The sequence below is a fragment of the Centropristis striata genome, chromosome 4 (assembly GCF_030273125.1).
Source record: "Centropristis striata isolate RG_2023a ecotype Rhode Island chromosome 4, C.striata_1.0, whole genome shotgun sequence".
Taxonomy (NCBI): Eukaryota; Metazoa; Chordata; class Actinopteri; order Perciformes; family Serranidae; genus Centropristis; species Centropristis striata.
In genome coordinates this window covers 40,503,186-40,521,719 of record NC_081520.1, presented here as the reverse complement: position 1 = coordinate 40,521,719, position 18,534 = coordinate 40,503,186, and the positions used below count along the sequence as shown (strand labels likewise).

At 40.0% G+C, this 18,534-nt stretch overlaps 1 protein-coding gene across 1 annotated transcript; it reads left to right on the top strand.

Annotated features, from left to right (window-relative positions):
• The first annotated feature begins 1,164 nt into the window (after positions 1–1,164).
• rhoub (ras homolog family member Ub) lies at positions 1,165–8,652 on the top strand. The gene is given in 4 exon segments (XM_059330890.1): positions 1,165–1,729; positions 4,358–4,416; positions 7,392–7,661; positions 7,663–8,652. Coding segments are annotated over 4 exon segments (732 nt in total). The 5' UTR covers positions 1,165–1,512; the 3' UTR covers positions 7,849–8,652.
• The last annotated feature ends 9,882 nt before the right edge of the window (positions 8,653–18,534 follow it).

The following is an 18,534-nucleotide window of genomic DNA, read 5'->3' as shown; positions in this document are numbered from 1 at the left end:
TGGCCCCTTGGGGAAATTAATTGCCCACCCCTGTTTTCCCTGTATCAGGCAGTAGGGTTGCTCTTGTATCCAACCACAAGGGGGCGACACAAGTCAAGATATTACCTTCATCCAATTATTTTTTGCAAGTGTCCAGTTTATAAGACAGCTTACAAAACTGGATCACCTCAGCCTCTGGACAGTTTGAAATGCTATCCAATCAGAGGGAGAGTTAGTTTTTCTTATGCAAATATTGCATGACTCAACTATATTTTGGTCTTGTTGTGCATTCTCCCACAGTTTGTGGCCACTGACTGCTCCTCCTATAGGCTCCACTGGCTACAGATGATAGTAGGTCAGGAGGTCTCAGCAGGTTTGAAATTTCAGAACTTTATGTGTCATGTTCAAAATGGTCATCAAGGCTGCTCTTTCTTCCTGCTGAGGACGAGTCTAGACCTGCCCACACTGGTTCAAACTCAGAGAGCTCACAGTAAGATGACCTTTGGTTTTGTATTACAAGTATAGATTCAGCTATTAATATAAAAAAATTGAATTATAATACGTTAAACAAACTGATGGTGGATTTTATTCTAATAGAGAATATTTTCTCATAGAGCCCAATAGGAATACCATTCTAGCTCCTTTTTTAAAAAGAAAGAATACACTTTAGCAGTGGTGGAAGGAGTATTAGGATCCCTTACTTAAGTAAAAGTATGAATAAAACACTGTGAATTTACTCCACTACAAGTAAAAGTCCTGCATTCAAAACATACTGAAGTAAAAGTACAAAAGTATCAGCACCAAAATGTACTTAAAGTATCAAAAGTAAAAGTACTCGTTATGCAGAATGAACCCACTCAGATTGTTTTATATGTTCTAAATATATTATAACATTATTTATATTGATGCATTTATATAAGTAGCATTTTAATGTTGTCCAGATATGACTAATGTTAATTACTTAATACACTGTTGTGTTTTATAAATGTGTAATCATATTAAATATATGGTATTTTTTCATGTTGAATCTGTAAAGTAACTAAAGCTGTCAGCTAAATGTAGTGGAGTAGAAGTATAAAGTTACATAAAATGGAAATACTCAAGTAAAGTACAAGTACCTCAAAATTGTACTTAAGTACAGTACTTGAGTAAATGTACTTAGTTACTTCCCACTACTGCACTTTAGGAATACACTTTTTTTCTTTTATATATACAAAACTCTCAAGCAGCCTGTGTGTTCAGCCTTCTACTGTTGGGAGGTGAAGTGGGTGGGATTAGTCAAATCTATCTGCAGATATAATACCTTAGACCCGCCCCTCCTCTCAGTGTGAACCCTCAGAGTCCCGGGAAGGCTGGAGTCCTGATGCTGCTCTGACACAGTGGATTTGGCAGCGCGCAGGACAGGAGGACCAGGGTTTTAAATCGCGATCATAAGCATAAGGCAAAGTCCTAGTAGAGAACAAATCCTTGTTCTCATGGTGGCTCCTTCATCTGCCAGGTCGAGGAGAGCGCGGTGAAGTGCTGGCTGTTTGAATGTCTCCTCCAGGCTCCATGGATTACGCACGGACCATGGCGCCTCCGGTCCCCCCGCACAACCCCACTCAGACCCGGCCCGGGCAGGCGCAGGAGCGGCTGCTGAAGTGCGTGCTGCTCGGCGACGGAGCGGTGGGCAAAACCAGTCTGGTGGTCAGCTACACCACCAACGGCTACCCAACCAAATATGTCCCTACTGCTTTTGATAACTTCTCAGGTAAAAGCAAGATATTTCAGACTCTTTACAATATGCCAAAATAGGGAAATAGTGGAAGAAATATCATCTTCCTGGATCAGAGGTCAGCTCAGACCCTGCTACACTGGGGAAAAAGATTGTTTTTGGCCCTGTAATTATTATTTTAATCATCTATATAAGTTCTGCAAAGAAATACGAATTCAGTGCTTTTACTTTGAAATAGCAGTCTTTCATGTAGTGCATTACTTCGTGATTGTTTGTTATTATTATGTGTCCTCAGTTTTGTCTGTAAATTGAATCATTCGTTCCAAGTAATATTCACTAAACCAGTTCACTGGCTTAATTAGTTGATATTTCCAAGTAAAATGTAATTGAGGGACATCAGTGAATATGCAATTTATTTGTGTATTTTCATTTTTGAAAAGTGGTTCTATAGAAATAGCCTATAGAGTAAAGATTACACTTTCTGTGTGGAAAAACTTGCATAGCTTTTTTAAAGTAAGTGTCACTCCAATTTTTTTCAGTGTAGAGCTGTAAAGCTGTTATATGATTGTATAACTTTTCCAGAGAAAATGAGTGTATGAGATTGGAGTCTTGGATTTAATTCAACTTCTACGTTTTTTGGTTTTTTTTTTGCACTTTAGAAGTTAGTCAATTTATTTTCCACCTGCCTGACAATCCTTTACACTGAACGTTTCCTCAGCTTTGCATGTTTTAAGAGCATCCATCCCTTCTGCAGTTTCATCTGTTATTCCATTGTTTATATGATGGATATATTTCCAATTATCTGCCTTCCATCAGTGTTAATGCAGGAGCGATCCTCCCTGATGTAGCCAGGTTTCCATTTGGCAGGGTGCCACTTTTCCACATTGTCTCACTTGTCCTAGTAGGTTTTGATTACTGCAAAATTAGAGGAGAGAACAAAATCCTTCAAAGGGGAAAATTCAGTGTCTGTTTCAGTGTCGGCATGAAAAAAAACCCACCTGTGACCTGTCGATCACCTCCATGAAACCTTAAAACCTGAAGTATATACGACTATTATCGTCACTCCTGCATACATACTCATAGTATTGGTCAAGTAACACATTATTTAGAAGTAATGAATGAATACTTGACATTATGTCCTGTAAACTTAAACTTTTTTGTCTTAAATCTAAGTAAATTTTCTTGCATAACACTGATGAGCAGTAAAACTAACAACTTGGCCGACACACACCCCGTAAAACACTCTCTGAGAACACACACCGCCCTCAGACCCTCCCACACACAACACACAGCGTCTGGTTCAGGGGTTTTGGATTGCACAACTCTGCCTATTGTTGTTAGCCTTGACCCGCCAGCCCTCTCCTCTATACTGGAATGGGCACATCTGTTGCAGTGGCTCAGAGGCAGAGATTGTCTTTCTCCTCGGCCTGACAGAGACTGATTGTTGCAGTCGGGGGCCCTTAATGGTGATGTCATCCCTCGGTGCCCTGGAATCAGAGCGTCCTCTTGAAAGCTGCGACTTCTCGGCAGTTACGCAACGCCACAGGTGGCAGAGACGCAGAGGAGGCTGGGAGACGGGACGATAAGAGGGAGTTCTGGTCCAGAAAATCAAAGCAGTATCATATGTCAGGGATTAGGAAATGATTACACAATGGCAGCTCCCTCTCGCTTTCCATTCTCTCTCTCCTCCCGCTCTTTCTCCTTTGCTTTTGTAATGCCATGATGCCTGTCTCACTACATGAATAGTTCCAGCAAACTCTTTGATCAGGTGCTATGACCGACCACACACTTCAGGCGGATTGTAAATGTTTCCATGTGCCTGCTGCTCTGCATTGTGCTCACTCTCTTGAAAAGAATAAATGGCCCCGTAATGAAACTGTAAAATGACTCATCCACTTTTCCAATCTGGAAATGAGGCCTATTGGAAGAGAGTCATCGAACAAACCCCACTATTAGTGTGGCTCCGTCTAGTTTTACTTAAAACGCACACTTCAATTATGGAGCGTGAGGATGTAGTTGACGCGTGTCTTAAGCCGAAAAAATACCACAGTTTCTTTCTTATGGTTTATTGAACACCTTCCGTTTGAGCATTACAAACAATAAACTGCAGCAATCTAAAAAATAATAATAATTATGAGCACGGTCAAAAACTAGTGTGCTCTCCTCGTCTCCATAATCCTAATTACAACAAAGTAAGCAATTATGACGTTACACACATCTCAGCCAATAAGAAGAGTGCAATTCCTATGAACCAATAGGCATTCCTACAACCTCAATAAAGAACTATAAACTTATGAAATACAAATCTGAATTATTTAGCAGCTTCTCCACAATGTACAAAATGGCTCTAACAGCCTCTATTAGACAACCTTGGACTGGCCTCTGTCTAAACACACCAGAGAACAAAGCTGACAACAGTAAAGTGTTGTGGGCCCACAGTAACTGGCAGAGTGGGTGGGCGAGACGGAGCGGGAAGAGCAGAGCAGGGGGTCTTTGTGTTTTCAACTGGCAGGCTTTTGTTTATTCCAGAGAATATTCTGCTGGCTAGTTATGTGTTTGTTAGCTTCTGAAGTGTCAGGTGGGGCTTTATTAGCCTTCACAGGCTTCAAGTCCTGTTGACAGCTGTGACTTATTATCTCTGTCTGTCTGTTTCTGTGTCCACAGCTGTGGTTCAGGTGGATGGAAACCCGGTGAGACTACAGTTGTGTGACACTGCAGGACAGGTGAGTTTTGTTTACACACCAACACATATTGCTTTATGTATTTGGCACCTTGTCGGGACCACAATGCAACCCCCCGCATGCCTCTCACACTTTGCTACACAAACATGTCACATTTGAGCCGTGCTGGTGAGGCTGTGTGGAGGATAGTGTCAGGAGTTCGGTTGAATTTAGTCCAGACTGAAATATTTCAACAACTATTGAATTTATTCTTATTAAATTTGGTGCAGACATGCATAACCCCCAGGTGATTAATCCTGGTGACTGGTAAGATTGAACTTTTTTAGTTTGTAGTGAAATGTCTCCATGGATTGTAATGTAATTTGATAAAAAATGTTAAAATATTGACATCAGCCTAAGTGGTATTTTGTGTTAAGTGCTGCTAATTAGCTAATTTTAGCAAGATAACATACAAAAGTCTGATTGTGCTCATTGTAAACATTAGTAATACTGCTTAACCTTATCATCAACCCAACCATTGGAGGCAGATGGAGCCTGCTTGTGTCTGGGGTTTATACCCCAAGTTTTTCCTCGCCACTGTCAAACTAGTGTCTTCTCATAGGGTTACATGGGCTCTAGGGCAGTAGTTCTCAACCTTTTTGAGTCGTGATCCCCAATTTAATATGCATTTTGTCCGTGACCCCCGCTCACTGAACACAATCTCACACGCACAGTTCAGATCACCCAAAAAAGAAACAAAATGATCAAAAAAAAGACACAAAATGGCCAAAAAAAGGAAACAAAATGACCAAAAAAGACTCAAATTGACCACAAAATGATTAAAAAAAAGACACAAAATGACCAAAAAAGACATTAAATGACCAAAAAGACTAAAACACTTTAACACAGTGGAGACAGAGCTGACTTCCAAAATGAAATCATCTCGCGACCCCACTTGCGGTTGGGACCCCAAGGTTGAGAATAGCTGCTCTAGGGTATGGTCTTGACCTGTTCTATATGAGAATTAAATTAAATTACATTTAATCATGTTTGTATTGTTTTTCTGGTCATATTAGCATGCAGACAGTAGTATTTTCAAAGCATAGTGGTGCCTGCTGCCTGGATTTGTTACTTTTTTATATCATTAAAAGTCAATAGTTTGATTGGTTGCGTAGATACATGTTGCTTTTACTTCACATGGGCCTCTTCCCTGCCATTTCAGGTAGCTCATCTGTACAGAAATAGCAAAATTCCTGGGCTCCACTGTCAATCTTCATCTGGAATGAAAATAAGCGCTTCATAGAATAGGTGTATGCTCTGGTGTTGCAGTGACAGGGTGGTGAGGGAGAGGGGGAAGCCTGCAGGTTAGATTGAAGGTCAACATGTACAAAAAGTGCAAAAACATGGTGGTACAAGGAGATGTCAAACAAAAATTATTGACTCATCATTATGCTGGTACTTAAGAGCAATCATGGGAGGAACAGGTTGTGAAATGGTTATGTTTTTATTTCCCTGGAGCATGGGTGGCTGTTTCATAAACCAGATCCAAAGAACCATGCCCTGGGTGCAGCATATTTGACATTCAAAATTGATGCGAAGGAACTGCCAGTTCTACACACAATCAAAGACAACTTGGCGGCAAAGTGGAACAAAGCATTTGAACAAGCCCCTAATACATGCAAAAACCTCACTGCATGTTGCAAGCTGCACACAGAGTTACAACTGCACACACGCAGACAAGCCTGGGCAAATATGGGCAGATAAAAGTCCTCAAACACATACTTTGTTTTTTGCAATTTCATAAGACGTGGGCCTGGTGCCAGAAACAGGTTGGGGTGTGCAAAAAAAAGAGAGTCAGAGAGAGAGAGAGGCCAGACAGAAAGAGAGAAACAATCTAGAGAAAAATGATAACAGCTGCCGTCAGAGCTGATAAACAGAGTTGCTCCTTTCCTCCGACATGTTGATGTCTGAACGTTCTGCAGAAGGACTGACGTCATCAGATCACAAAGCGAAGCCAAAGCTTGTGTGGGAAGTTGATAAGTGTTCAGTGCAGTTGTTGAACTTTGCATGTCAGCTGTTTTAATGACTGATTGTTTGAGCAGATTGGGTTGTGTTTTAAAATCAGGAGGAGCCGACATGGAGCATTGTTTAGGCGGAGAGGGATCAGGAGATGTGCGCTCGGGAAGGATAGGGTTAAATGAAAGAAGGAGAGGTTTGTGTCGAGTTTCTGCCAGCTTTAATCTGTGTACTGAAGGGTGTGGGAGGCTCTTGTTAGTCCAAGCTCTGTGGCTCCAAGGTGTTAATTTAAGAGATTTACCCTAGATGATATAAATGAGTGGGCGGGGCTTGTGTATACCGTGTATTAGCACAATATAAACACTATTTAGCGTGTTTTTTATTGGATGGTTATTGGCACAATTCTCTTATTATTATACAACATAAGATAGACACAATACAACCACAAACAACCACAGTATAATAGATCAGACATAACAAACCACAAGACACGCATACATAAACATACACTCATATACAAAATCAAACTACAAACACAAATGGGGGGGGGGCAGGACTGTACCATTGCAATTAATTGTTCTTTTCAAAATCATGTTCATCTCATAATCTTTTTCATGTTACATAGAAACAAGGTGACAATGTGACAGTGGGCTCTTACAGGGCTGCAGAGCAAGGGTCCTTTCTCATCTCACATTTGGAATTCTGCGATAATTCCCAATTTATTCCAAAATTATCATCATTCATCAAATCGGTCATTCGCTCTATTCCAAGCAGATAAAAAAATTCAAGTAACCATGATTCTTTTGAAAAACAGTTTCTCTTACGTGTCTTCCAATTCATCAAAATCATTCTTTTGGCAACTAAAAAGCCTAGGCCTGCTATTTTCCTATCTCTCTTTGACCTGAGTTGTGCAGCCCTGTACCCCAACAAACAAATGAGAGGACAATAGGCTAATGGCTAATGTTTAAGATTAATTGTCTGATATTTATAACTCACAGACTATCTGTTTCTGTCTCCATCAGGATGAATTTGACAAACTCCGCCACTTCTGCTACAGCCGGACCGACGCCTTGCTGCTGTGTTTCAGCGTGGTCAGCCCCGCGTCCTTTCAAAACGTCTGGGAGAAATGGGTCCCCGAGATCCGCCGCCGCTGCCCCCTCACGCCCGTCCTCCTCGTGGGCACGCAGTGCGACCTGCGGCAGGACGTCAAAGTGCTGATCGAGCTGGCGCGGCGGAGGGAGAGGCCGGTGCTGGAGGAAGACGCCCGGGCGCTGTCGGAAAAAATCGGGGCGGGTGACGTACATCGAGTGCTCGGCGCTGACGCAAAAGAACCTGAAGGAGGTGTTTGACGCCGCCATCGCTGTCGGGCTGAGGCAGTCTGACAGGAGAGTGAGGAGGGAGAGGAAGGTCCGCAGCACAGCTGATAAGATGAAGATGCTCTCCAAGTCCTGGTGGAAGAAGTATGTGTGTGTCCAGTAGGGAGAGAGGAGACTTTCCCTGTGACTGGTGATACAACTGGAACTCTTTTGTGGGGACAGAGTCACATGTAAGGACTTTTTTTTTTACATTCACCTGGAAAACCCCAAGATATGGAAAGCCAGAATGACTTTGAGCTTTGTTCATGCCTGAAAGAGAGACAGAGCAAGAGGCTTTAACCACTGTCTGCTAAATATGACTGTGACCAGCATTCAACCAAAAATAACAGAGCTAATAAAATGTTTTGGCTCACGGACGTGTCCAAAGGAAACGTGAGCTGATTTGGAGGCGGTGATGTCATGTACTAAAAGTATACTCCTCCTATGTAACTGATTTGATGCCCTTCTTTAACAAAGTATATTATTTTATGTGTAATACACTGTAATTCAGCCTCCCAACACTTCTGATTTCACTGAAATGAGAACATGAAGTTAATGTCACTGAGATTAAATCCCCAAATCAAAGATGGAATAATTCTACTGCTGAGAGCCAAAGCCAGTCCTGCACCTTGTTCAGCTTGTTATGAGTCAGATGTGTTACTGATCACATTTATTTAAACCTCTTTTGGATTACAATCACCTGTAAATGAGTATAAATTCTTTTAAATTTGAGTTCTTGGGGAGCGTTGTAGTCCAGTCACCGAGTTCTGTTTAACCCATTGAAGCCTGGAAAGCAGATACGTCGTTTTGTAGTATTTGTATAAGCTCTCAAATACTTTTTGAATTTCATTTCTATCTGCTACAGAGGCTGAAAAATCTATTATTTAGTAGAAGCGTTGACACTTCTGTTGAATTTCCAGAAAAACTTCAGGTTTTAGGGGCTGATTTTAAAATCGCCCAGAGGTTTTACAGGAAGTTTTAGTCGTCAATGGGTTAAACTGCGAGCCTGTGTGTGGATTTCTCTCCACCAGCTTGTGTCTGAAGTGTTGCTACAGCTGTCACACTGTTAGTCAACCACACGGTTAGAGTGTGAGCTCCTCGCCAATACACACCTGCTACGGTAGATTTATGCCACCAAACATTAACAGAGTGCACCAAACGCCTGTTGATGTTGGTTACCCAGCCTTTACAGGATAACACATTCACCTTCGCTGAAAGAAAACCAGTTAGTAACTTGTTTTTTCAGAGCTTTAGTGTTTAACATTGCAGCAGTAAGATGGGTGGTGCCACTGTACATTGCACTTATCACACACAGTCCAAACACATCACTAAAGTCTTGCCATGCAATGACCTTTGGATCAGTGGTGTGGATTAGATAGCAGGTAAATACATCAGGTGCTGAGATTTATATTTACTCACTGGGCCTCATGCACAAACATTCTCTTGAATTTCTCGTAAGGAAGAAAATAAGAGAAGTCGTCTCCGGATGCAACGAAGCTTCTTAACCCTTTATCAGGCAAATAACTATATTTGGTAGTTAGAGTCAGGTAATATTTCAAGAAAAAAGTTGCCAATTTACTAGATTAAAGTGGCAAATCTACAAGAAAAAAAACTGCAGATTTAAGAGATTTGAAGTGGCAAATCTGCGTGAAAGAAGTCGCAGATTTACGAGAAAAAAAGTGAAAAAAAAGCAACTTTTTTCCCCCCAGATTCACCACTTTAAATCTCATAAATCTGCACATTTTTTTCTCGTAAATTTGCCATTTTAATCTTGTCAACTTTTTTCTCAAAATATTATTTTCGTATGTTTTTTTACACATTCTGGCAGTATGTAATATCCTCCAATATTCTCTAGGGTTGAAATTTGGAATTTGCAAGTATTTCAATGAGTGTCCTATTAAGGGTTAAAGTGGTGAATCTGGGAGAAAAAAGTTGTTTTTTTTTCACTTTTTTCTCGTAAATCTGCGTCTTTTTTCGCGCAGATTTGCCACTTTTATCTAGTAAATTTGCAACTTGTTTTCTCGAAATATTACCTGAAGTTACCAAATATAGTTCTTTGCCTGATGTGATGTAGCATAGGTAATACCTCCTTAACACAATATGGTGTTGAGATGCACATGTCCAAGAATTGCCACAAAAAAAGGCTTATCAGAAGCAGTATTTTACACCTAAGAGAAGAATAACAACAAGAAAACATGTGGACATTTGTGGCTTCCTGCATGAGGCCCAGTGTAACTGAAACAGAGGTGGCTGATCTGCATGTTCCCTGCACCACCCACGGGTTTGGATGATCACAGGGTCTCTCTTTGTCATTGCAGTCAGGGCCTTAAACAGATAATTATCCGTCTTTCTCAGTCAGCACGTTGGAGCTCTCTCCTCTGCTGAAATTACACAGTAAACGAGGTGAAATCACCAAAGAGACTGATTCTATGTTTGCTTCTTATTTTTCAGAAGCCTGTCATTCAGCTCTGCGTATTTATCTGTTCCTTCTGGGCCAATAACTGATCAGCAGCGACACAGAGCAGATGTGTGAAATATTTGTACGTCATTATGTATGTTACATAGTAATCATTTATGATGTTTGTAATGTCATCAGGATAAATCTGTGTGTACATATATAAGTGACTCAGTCATTGGCTGTGCTGTCCAACTCTAAATGGTACTTAACAGTATGAGTGTTGCAGTTGGTGTCTGATTTTTGGCGTGAGAGCAGTTTGTTGAGCTGTATGAGCGGAAAAAGAAATAAAATGTGAAATATTTAACCTGCTTTTACTGTCGACCCTTCCATGAAGATTTGTTATCTCTGGTGTCACACTGAAGAGAGGATAATGTGTTGATAAGAGGGGTTGTAGTGATTGTGACACGCTTGCTTCCTGAGGTCAAAGGTTATTAGATTAAGAATAGGTGTTTAGACAGATATAATTTATTGTGTATGTGCAAATCTGATTTTTTCAACCAAAATGTCAGATTTTTTTGGACGATTTCTTCAGCAAATTGGTAATTTTATATGCTTTTCTCATGCTGGATGACTTATTTCCAAGAAACTAATGAGCACATTTGTGGTAAACACAAGATTTAGAGTGGTGCTTTTGCAGGATTCTTTGTGGAGAAGCTCAGTCACACAGATGTGTCCATTACATCAACTTCTCCAGTGTTTCCCAATACTCTCCGCTGGTCCTGCATGTTTTAGCTCTCTACGTGCTCCAACACAGCTGATTCAAATGAACTCCTGAAGCGTCTGGATGACAAGCTAATCATTTGAATCAGCTGTGTTGGAGCAGGTAGAGAGCTAAAACATGCAGGACAAGTGGTGCTCCAGGAGAGGCTAGGGAAACACTGAACTAACTGATTAATCCACAAAATAGTGTGTGTAAAGGCTTAAAGTGTAAAGCAAATACTTACTGAGCAAGAACAGATAAATGTTCTCTCTCCCAGGGCTGCAAGAACAGAATTACATCATTCTGTTCTTGACACATCATCTGGGCAGAACTTATGCGGTGTCTAAAATCTATTGTGTGTTTGGTCAGACATTTGAATTGTCATTGAATCTCCCACAACTACAAAAACATTAGTAGAGGGACACTTATTTCCATTGTGGTTATTATTAAAGAGGCGATATTCATTATATACACTGCAAAAAAGCCAACTCATATTTTTTGGCCTAAAACAGTGATTGTTACTTATATCTTTAAGTTGGGGTTCACAACAAGGGACAATAGTTCTGCTAACTCTTATTTCTTTGTTGTGAAATGCGGGAAAGTGGTGAAATTCATTAGTGAAATCTAGCAGCTAACTGATGCTAGCGGCTAACTGATGCTAGCAGCGCCGCTTGTTACAGCTACAAGAGTAGCCATTAGCGTATCAATGCTAACTCAAAATTGTGGTCGCAACATTAGCTGACATTTCATAGCGGCGTTACAATCGTGCCAATTCAGCACATTGCAGAAGTAAGGATTAAAAGTTATTACAATGTAAAATTGTAATTGTAAAATCTGAATTCAGAATCTACACTCTCTAGCCCACCAAGCTACCAGCTAGCTCTCCTGACCGGTTCTTAAAGCCCTTAGTGAATATCTCTATATTGTTGTTCACCACAAAACCCTAGTTTACTCACACTGTCCCATACTGCAACATAAATAGTGGTGATGGCCACTGACCATGAGCTAACTACAACATGCAACAACAAAAAACATTTTAGTTAACTGAAATAAAAAATAAAAGTTACACTTCAGAAAAAAACTAATAAATAATATACAGAAAATTTCAGTTTCAGGCCCCGTTTACACGAGGACGCTCGCGGGTAAAAACGACAAAATATTTTATCGGAAGTGCCTTTCGTTTAGACGGTGATGGCATTTTGGGGTCTTAAAGAAGCAAAACTCTGATCTGATCTGCTCACGTCACGTATGTGTTTACGTCACATACATGCTCCAGTACAGGAAATAAACAAACGTGGGATTATTTCCATGCGTGGGACCTTCAAGCTGCTCTGGCAGCTCTAATAAACTTACAGGAGTCTTTCCACCAAATGTCCAGGATATGTACAGATAGTATTAGTGAACAGAGAAGGATCTGGAATTACCTCCATCACATTCTGGATGCAGCAGTTGGTGGGAGGAGCCAGACGGCTGTGAAGGAGACCTGGGAGATCTAGTGATGGTGGAGAACTTTGTGGAAGGAGTAGCTGATGAAAATGTGTGGCGTGAAAACTTCTGCATGCCCAAAGATGCTCTTATGGCTTTAAGTGATGCCGCCTGGCTGCATACAATCGAATTTCACAAACTTTTGCGTCACCGTATGCAGCAGATTTCCTCCCGAAAACGCTCGTCTAAACAAGGAATAAAAAGTGAAGACGCGACGCCACTTTTGCGTCTTCTGTTCAGACCGTCCTCGTGTAAACGTAGCCTTAGTCTGATAATTTGTTCAAATTTGTCAAGACAACAAGCACAGATATCAACTGCCTTCACAAAGTCTTCTGTTTGCATTGTAATACCTATTCTGAACTTTTTCTTCTTGTCTTGCCCCTGACAAATGCCCTCTGTATAATAATGAAAAAGACAATACTGACTAGTAAACTAAAACTAAACATTTTTACACAATAATAACAAACCTGAAAAAAATCAAACCTACTCCTGAAACGAAACCAAATTAAAAACAAAAGACAAAAGTTAGATATACAGAAGAAAACTGCTGGATGTGTAATGACCTGAGTCGGTTTTTCATTTTGTCATGTAATTCACAACATAGTCCTTTACATACATAATTTACTAAGTAGTGAAAAAGTCGCTGTCAGCCACAGTCAGTCTCTAAAATTACTTAAAAGCAACATTTTCACCAAGTTGGGAACAAGTTAAATGTGACTTCAAAGATTCAGCCACAGAGGTTTTGCCGGCACCGAGACTTCTAACTATGCAGGATCAGATGATTATAATTGCCTGAAATAGGCTTTTCCTCCTATTCATAGCTTCACGTGTCTGCACCACAGTATACAACAATGGGCAGAGGAAGACAGTTAGCTAGGTATCTTGTACTTGTTTAGAAGCGCTAATGATAGGGTAGCTAGCTAAAAGAGAGCTTGTGTCGTCTGGCAGACTGCAGATGAGTATGTTGTCCAGCCTCAGAGTGGGTGAAACTGAGGTAGAAGTGGTGCCAAGTGCTTTAATTATGATAGTCAGGATGGCTCCACTTTGCACCAATATTTTAGCAGCGAAGCACGTTGTTGTGTCTCTGCAAGGCAGCCATGTTGTAAAGCGTCCTGTGATTGAGCATTGTGGCTTGACTGTAATATCTACCTGTCTGCTAGAAGGACCTGTTGTCGTCTGTGGTGGGAATATTGAGCTGTCAATCATGAAACTAACAGACGGTAAACATATCAGGGCTGAGGTCTGCACATCTCATCTAAATGTCACAGGGAGGTTGTTAGACGGTGTATCCATGTGTGAGTGTCTCTCTGCTCATTTAGGCCCCGTTTACGCTAATTTAGGACGCTTTCGGGTAAAAACGTCAAAATATTTTATTGGAAGAGCCTTTCGTTTAGACGGTGATGGCGTTTTTGGGGCTTAAAAACGCAAAAATCCCCGAAAGTACAAACATTTTGGAAAAATGTCAAAGAAGAACTGGAAAAAAATTTGGCAGTAGAACTTCCAATGGACTCTTTGTTATTTTTATTAGATGTGTTTCCTGACCACCTGTTTACCACAGAACAATGTTATATATTACACATTTTGTTGATGATTGCAAGAAAAATTATTACTATAAATTGGATGAAGTAAGACCCCCCCATGATCACTCAGTGGTTACAGAAAGTAAAACATGTCTACATGATGGAATATGTGACTGCCCAATTACAGCTAAAAGTACCTGTTTTTATGAGAAGGTGGGCCCCAGTTACTATTGCTTAAGACTCATATACACTATTACTATCTAAATTATCCCTTTTTATTTATTTATTTATTTATTTGTTATTATTATTATTATTTTTTGGAATACAGAACCAGATAAAATATGTGTAATACCCTTTACAGTGCCATTTGTGTGACAGATGAGACCCAATCTCAAGATGTTTTGACGGCTTTGGACGAGACCTCAGAGATCTAGTGATGGTGGATAACTTTGTGGACAAATGTGGGAAAAAAGCAACTTTTTTCTCCCAGATTCACCACTTTAACCCTTAATAGGGCACTCATTGAAATACTTGCAAATTTCAACCCTAGAGAATATTGGGGGATATTACATACTGCCAGAATGTGTAAAAAAAACAAACATACGAAATAATATTTTGAGAAAAAAGTTTACAAGATTAAAGTGGCAAATCTACGAGAAAAAAAAAAGCGTAGATTTATGAGATTTAAAGTGTTGAATCTGGGATACATTTTTTCTCGTAAATCTGCAACTTTTTTCGCAAAGATTTGCCACTTTAAATCTTTTAAATCTGCGACTTTTTTTCTTGTAGATTTGCCACTTTAATCTAGTAAATTTGCAACTTTTTTCTCGAAATATTACCTGAAGTTACCAAATATAGTTCTTTGCCTGATAAATAATTAAGCATAATGACTGGAAGAAATGGGTAGCTGGCTCTGTACACTGCATAATTCATGAAAAAGAAACACATTGTATTTTTTTTACATTTAGATTTTTGCATGGATGAAACAAATTATATATAACATATGTCCGTTTAAGGATTCTGGACAGAGGCAAGTCAGTGAACAAGATTTTTTTTTTAAACGTTGAACTATTCTTTCATGATATAGTTGAAAAGTATAATGGCCTGAAATGAAACCAACATGTGTAATATGTGCACAATCATAGAATGTAAACTTTACCTCATGGCATCAAACCCACTAACGTCCCAGGAATTAGTGCAGTTTTGGCCCTGGGTGGAAACTGTGGTGGATATCTGTTTTAAATGAGTGTTGCATGAGATAAGCGTGTGAAATGGGTGGCCCAGTCAGCTGCAGCCTGCTTCAGCTGTAAAAACTCAGCTGGTCGTTGAACTTCTCAGTCCTGTAAACCCAGATCCTTACATAACTTCTGAGAATCATTTAGGTAACAGGTGAACTCTGACTCTACATGAAAGAGCAGAGCTGTAATCAGTTTTGATGTCTTAAAGTTGGTGAAGCATTTCTCCGGCACCTCTCAGATAATTGCCAGCATAATGAGTGGAGCTGAGCCCGTAGGGCGGGATTACTGAGGGACATTAACCATCACGATCCGGTCTGTGTGGTGGGAAGACATCCAACCAGTAGACTGTAGTCCACTTTGTACATTGTCTTTAGGATTAACTGTTGCCCAAGCTCTTGTAATGCGATGCAATATGTCTGGGGCCGTGATTAAAAGACACCCACACATAGAATTAACAAACGATTGAGTGCAGTTCATTATTCCTGACAGAAATCTGCTTTCAAAGTATGTTTAAGACCTCAGTCATGAGCTTACTAGTGACCTGTTCTCATGTTCTCCCATGACACACAGGGGAGGACGGTGTTAAGGGTCCAGTGAGCTTTAAATGTATGGAACCCCCAAATGTACAATAAGAGATTAAGAAATAATCATAGAAACCAAAAAAGTAAAATTTGATTTATTCAATGAATCAACAATTTGTGCATTAAATTATTAAAACTACCATGAAATGTGAATATGATTTTAATAGATATAATTTAATTATAGACAGTTTATCTCAAAATGTCCATGACACCATTACTCTACTATATCTTTAAATTGTAAATTGTTATTTATTGCTATGTAAATGTTATAAATGCCATGCAAATCCACTTTAAGCTAGCAAGTTTAACAACTGCTGCTAACATTAGTCAGTTAGCTCCTGTTAGCTCCTGTTAGCTTCTGTTAGCTCCAGTTAGCTCCTGTTAGCTCCTGTTAGCTCCAGTTAGCTCCTGTTAGCTTCTGTTAGCTCCAGTTAGCTCCTGTTAGCTCCTGTTAGCTAGAGCATCAACAATGCCAACGTTCTTCTGAATCCACCAACTAGAGGCTGTAGGTGGAGGAGTGCCAGTTCACCAGGGTTTAAAAGTCACAAGTTCATTCAGACACATTTTTCTGCCCACTGTGTAGAACACATTTAAATCAGAGCCAGACAATGACCCGGTCCAGTGGGGTGGGTGGGGGGGCTCACTGTCTGTGTTTACCAGGCACAGGCCTCTCCATCGCCATTTTCCATCCATCCACAAGATACAAAGGCCTCGTTCAGACTAACAGCCAAAATCCAATTTTTAGCCCATCCAGATTGGAACTGGATGGCTCTTTTGAAGTCTGAACAGTCACAAATCACATGAAATCTGATTTTTGCAAACCGGATCGAAACCACCTTTGGAAGGTAGTTTCAGATCGCATTTGGACAGATGCGTCCCGCCCGGTTTCTCCCCTGGTGCGTCTGAGATGTTCTGCACCTCTACTGGACAGTGATAAGGCCAATATACTGAGGTGACCTGCCTCCCTCATGTTTGTTCTTGTCGCTGTTGCAATTATATGAAAAAAGTGGGAAAAAAGCAACTTTTTTCTCCCAGATTCACCACTTTAACCCTTAATAGGGCACTCATTGAAATACTTGCAAATTTCAACCCTAGAGAATATTGGAGGATATTACATACTGCCAGAATGTGTAAAAAAAATCATACGAAAATAATATTTTGAGAAAAAAGTTAACGAGATTAAAGTGGCAAATCTACAAGAAAAAAAAAGCGCAGATTTATGAGATTTAAAGTGGTGAATGTGGGAGAAAAAAGTTGCTTTTTTCTTGTAAATCTGCAACTTTTTTCGCAAAGATTTGCCACTTTAAATCTCTTAAATCTGCGACTTTTTTTCTTGTAGATTTGCCACTTTAATCTAGTAAATTTGCAACTTTTTTCTCGAAATATTACCTGACTCTAACTACCAAATATAGTTCTTTGCCTGATAAAGGGTTAAGCATAATGACTGGAAGAAATGGGTAGCTGGCTCTGTACACTGCATAATTCATGAAAAAAAGAACACATTGTTCTTGTCGCTGTCGCAATTATATGACGTCAAACGCTCTGACGCCGTTACTATGGCAACCTGTCAGATCAGTCAATAATGTGGCCCAGTCTGAACAGAAATAAATCCGATTTGGACACTTGCTAAAAATAGTGTGGACAGTCAGCCCTAAAAATCAGATTTGAGTAGGAATCTGATTTGAATCAGATTCGCCTGCAGTCTGAACGCGGCCCAACAGACTTCCCCTCTTTTCCCAATCACCTGACTGCCCAACCCATCTACATACCTGTATCTCATTCCCTCATCAGCCTCTCATGTTCCATTCATTTGCTGCCACACTGTCAAATGTTCCATTACCATGTTTTGATTTAAAGCTGCTTGAACAAATACTTTATTAAAACAATGACTCAGATGTCTGTGTGTAGTGTGAAAGGGAATTTTGCAGGGACCAACCCGTGGAGAATTATCAGCAGACTGTGCACTTTGCCTCAGCTTCATTGGTTTTCCTTCTTCTCCCTGCTCACCATTATCAAACGTGACACAGGGCTACACAAAAACAAAACAAGAGGAAACATAAAATGCAGATGCTTCTCTTGGCATTTTATCCTATACACCTTGGGGCTTTTCTTGGGGAGCTTTCACAACCCAAGTGTGTTTGGTGAGTCTGACAAACAGGTACTTTTGGTTCGTTTTGTCTTTAGTCTGGTTTGCTTTCACAGTGCATCAATGAAAGAAATTTACGGAGGGGCGAGTACTATCTTTGTGAGGGCCCTCATTATAACAGTAAATTCCCTTGCAAGGTTATAATTGTTTTGGATTTAACCACTTTTTAGAGTGAGTTTGCTAGTTTTAGTTGAGTATTTATTTATTTATTTTTTTGAAATGCTTTAGTTTTAGTTTTTTGTAATGGGGTATTTGTTGGGTGGGATATTAAAAGAGGTCACAGTAATTTTAGCCTTTATTTCCTTTGCCTTATCCATCTTCATTATGTATGAAAAAAGTGGACAAAGACGAAAATGAAGGACATTTTCACTATAATTTTAGCTAGGTTTGTAACCACACAATACAGTTTCAGTTAGTTATCATTATCATGTAACCTTTAACCCTTAAAACAAAGTCTGAAATCTAAAAAAAAAAAAAGCCTTTAAAGAAGTGAGGACCGGCCGAAATGTCCTCACTTTGCAGAAATGTCCTCACTCTGTTGGTTAAAAACGTGTTCTGGTCCCCACTATGTAGGAAGTACAAGAACACACACACACACACACACACACACAAAACCGAGAAGTCAATTTAAGGAAAAGAAGTATATCCAAGCTCTCTTTTCATTTCTTCTAAAAGCCACCAG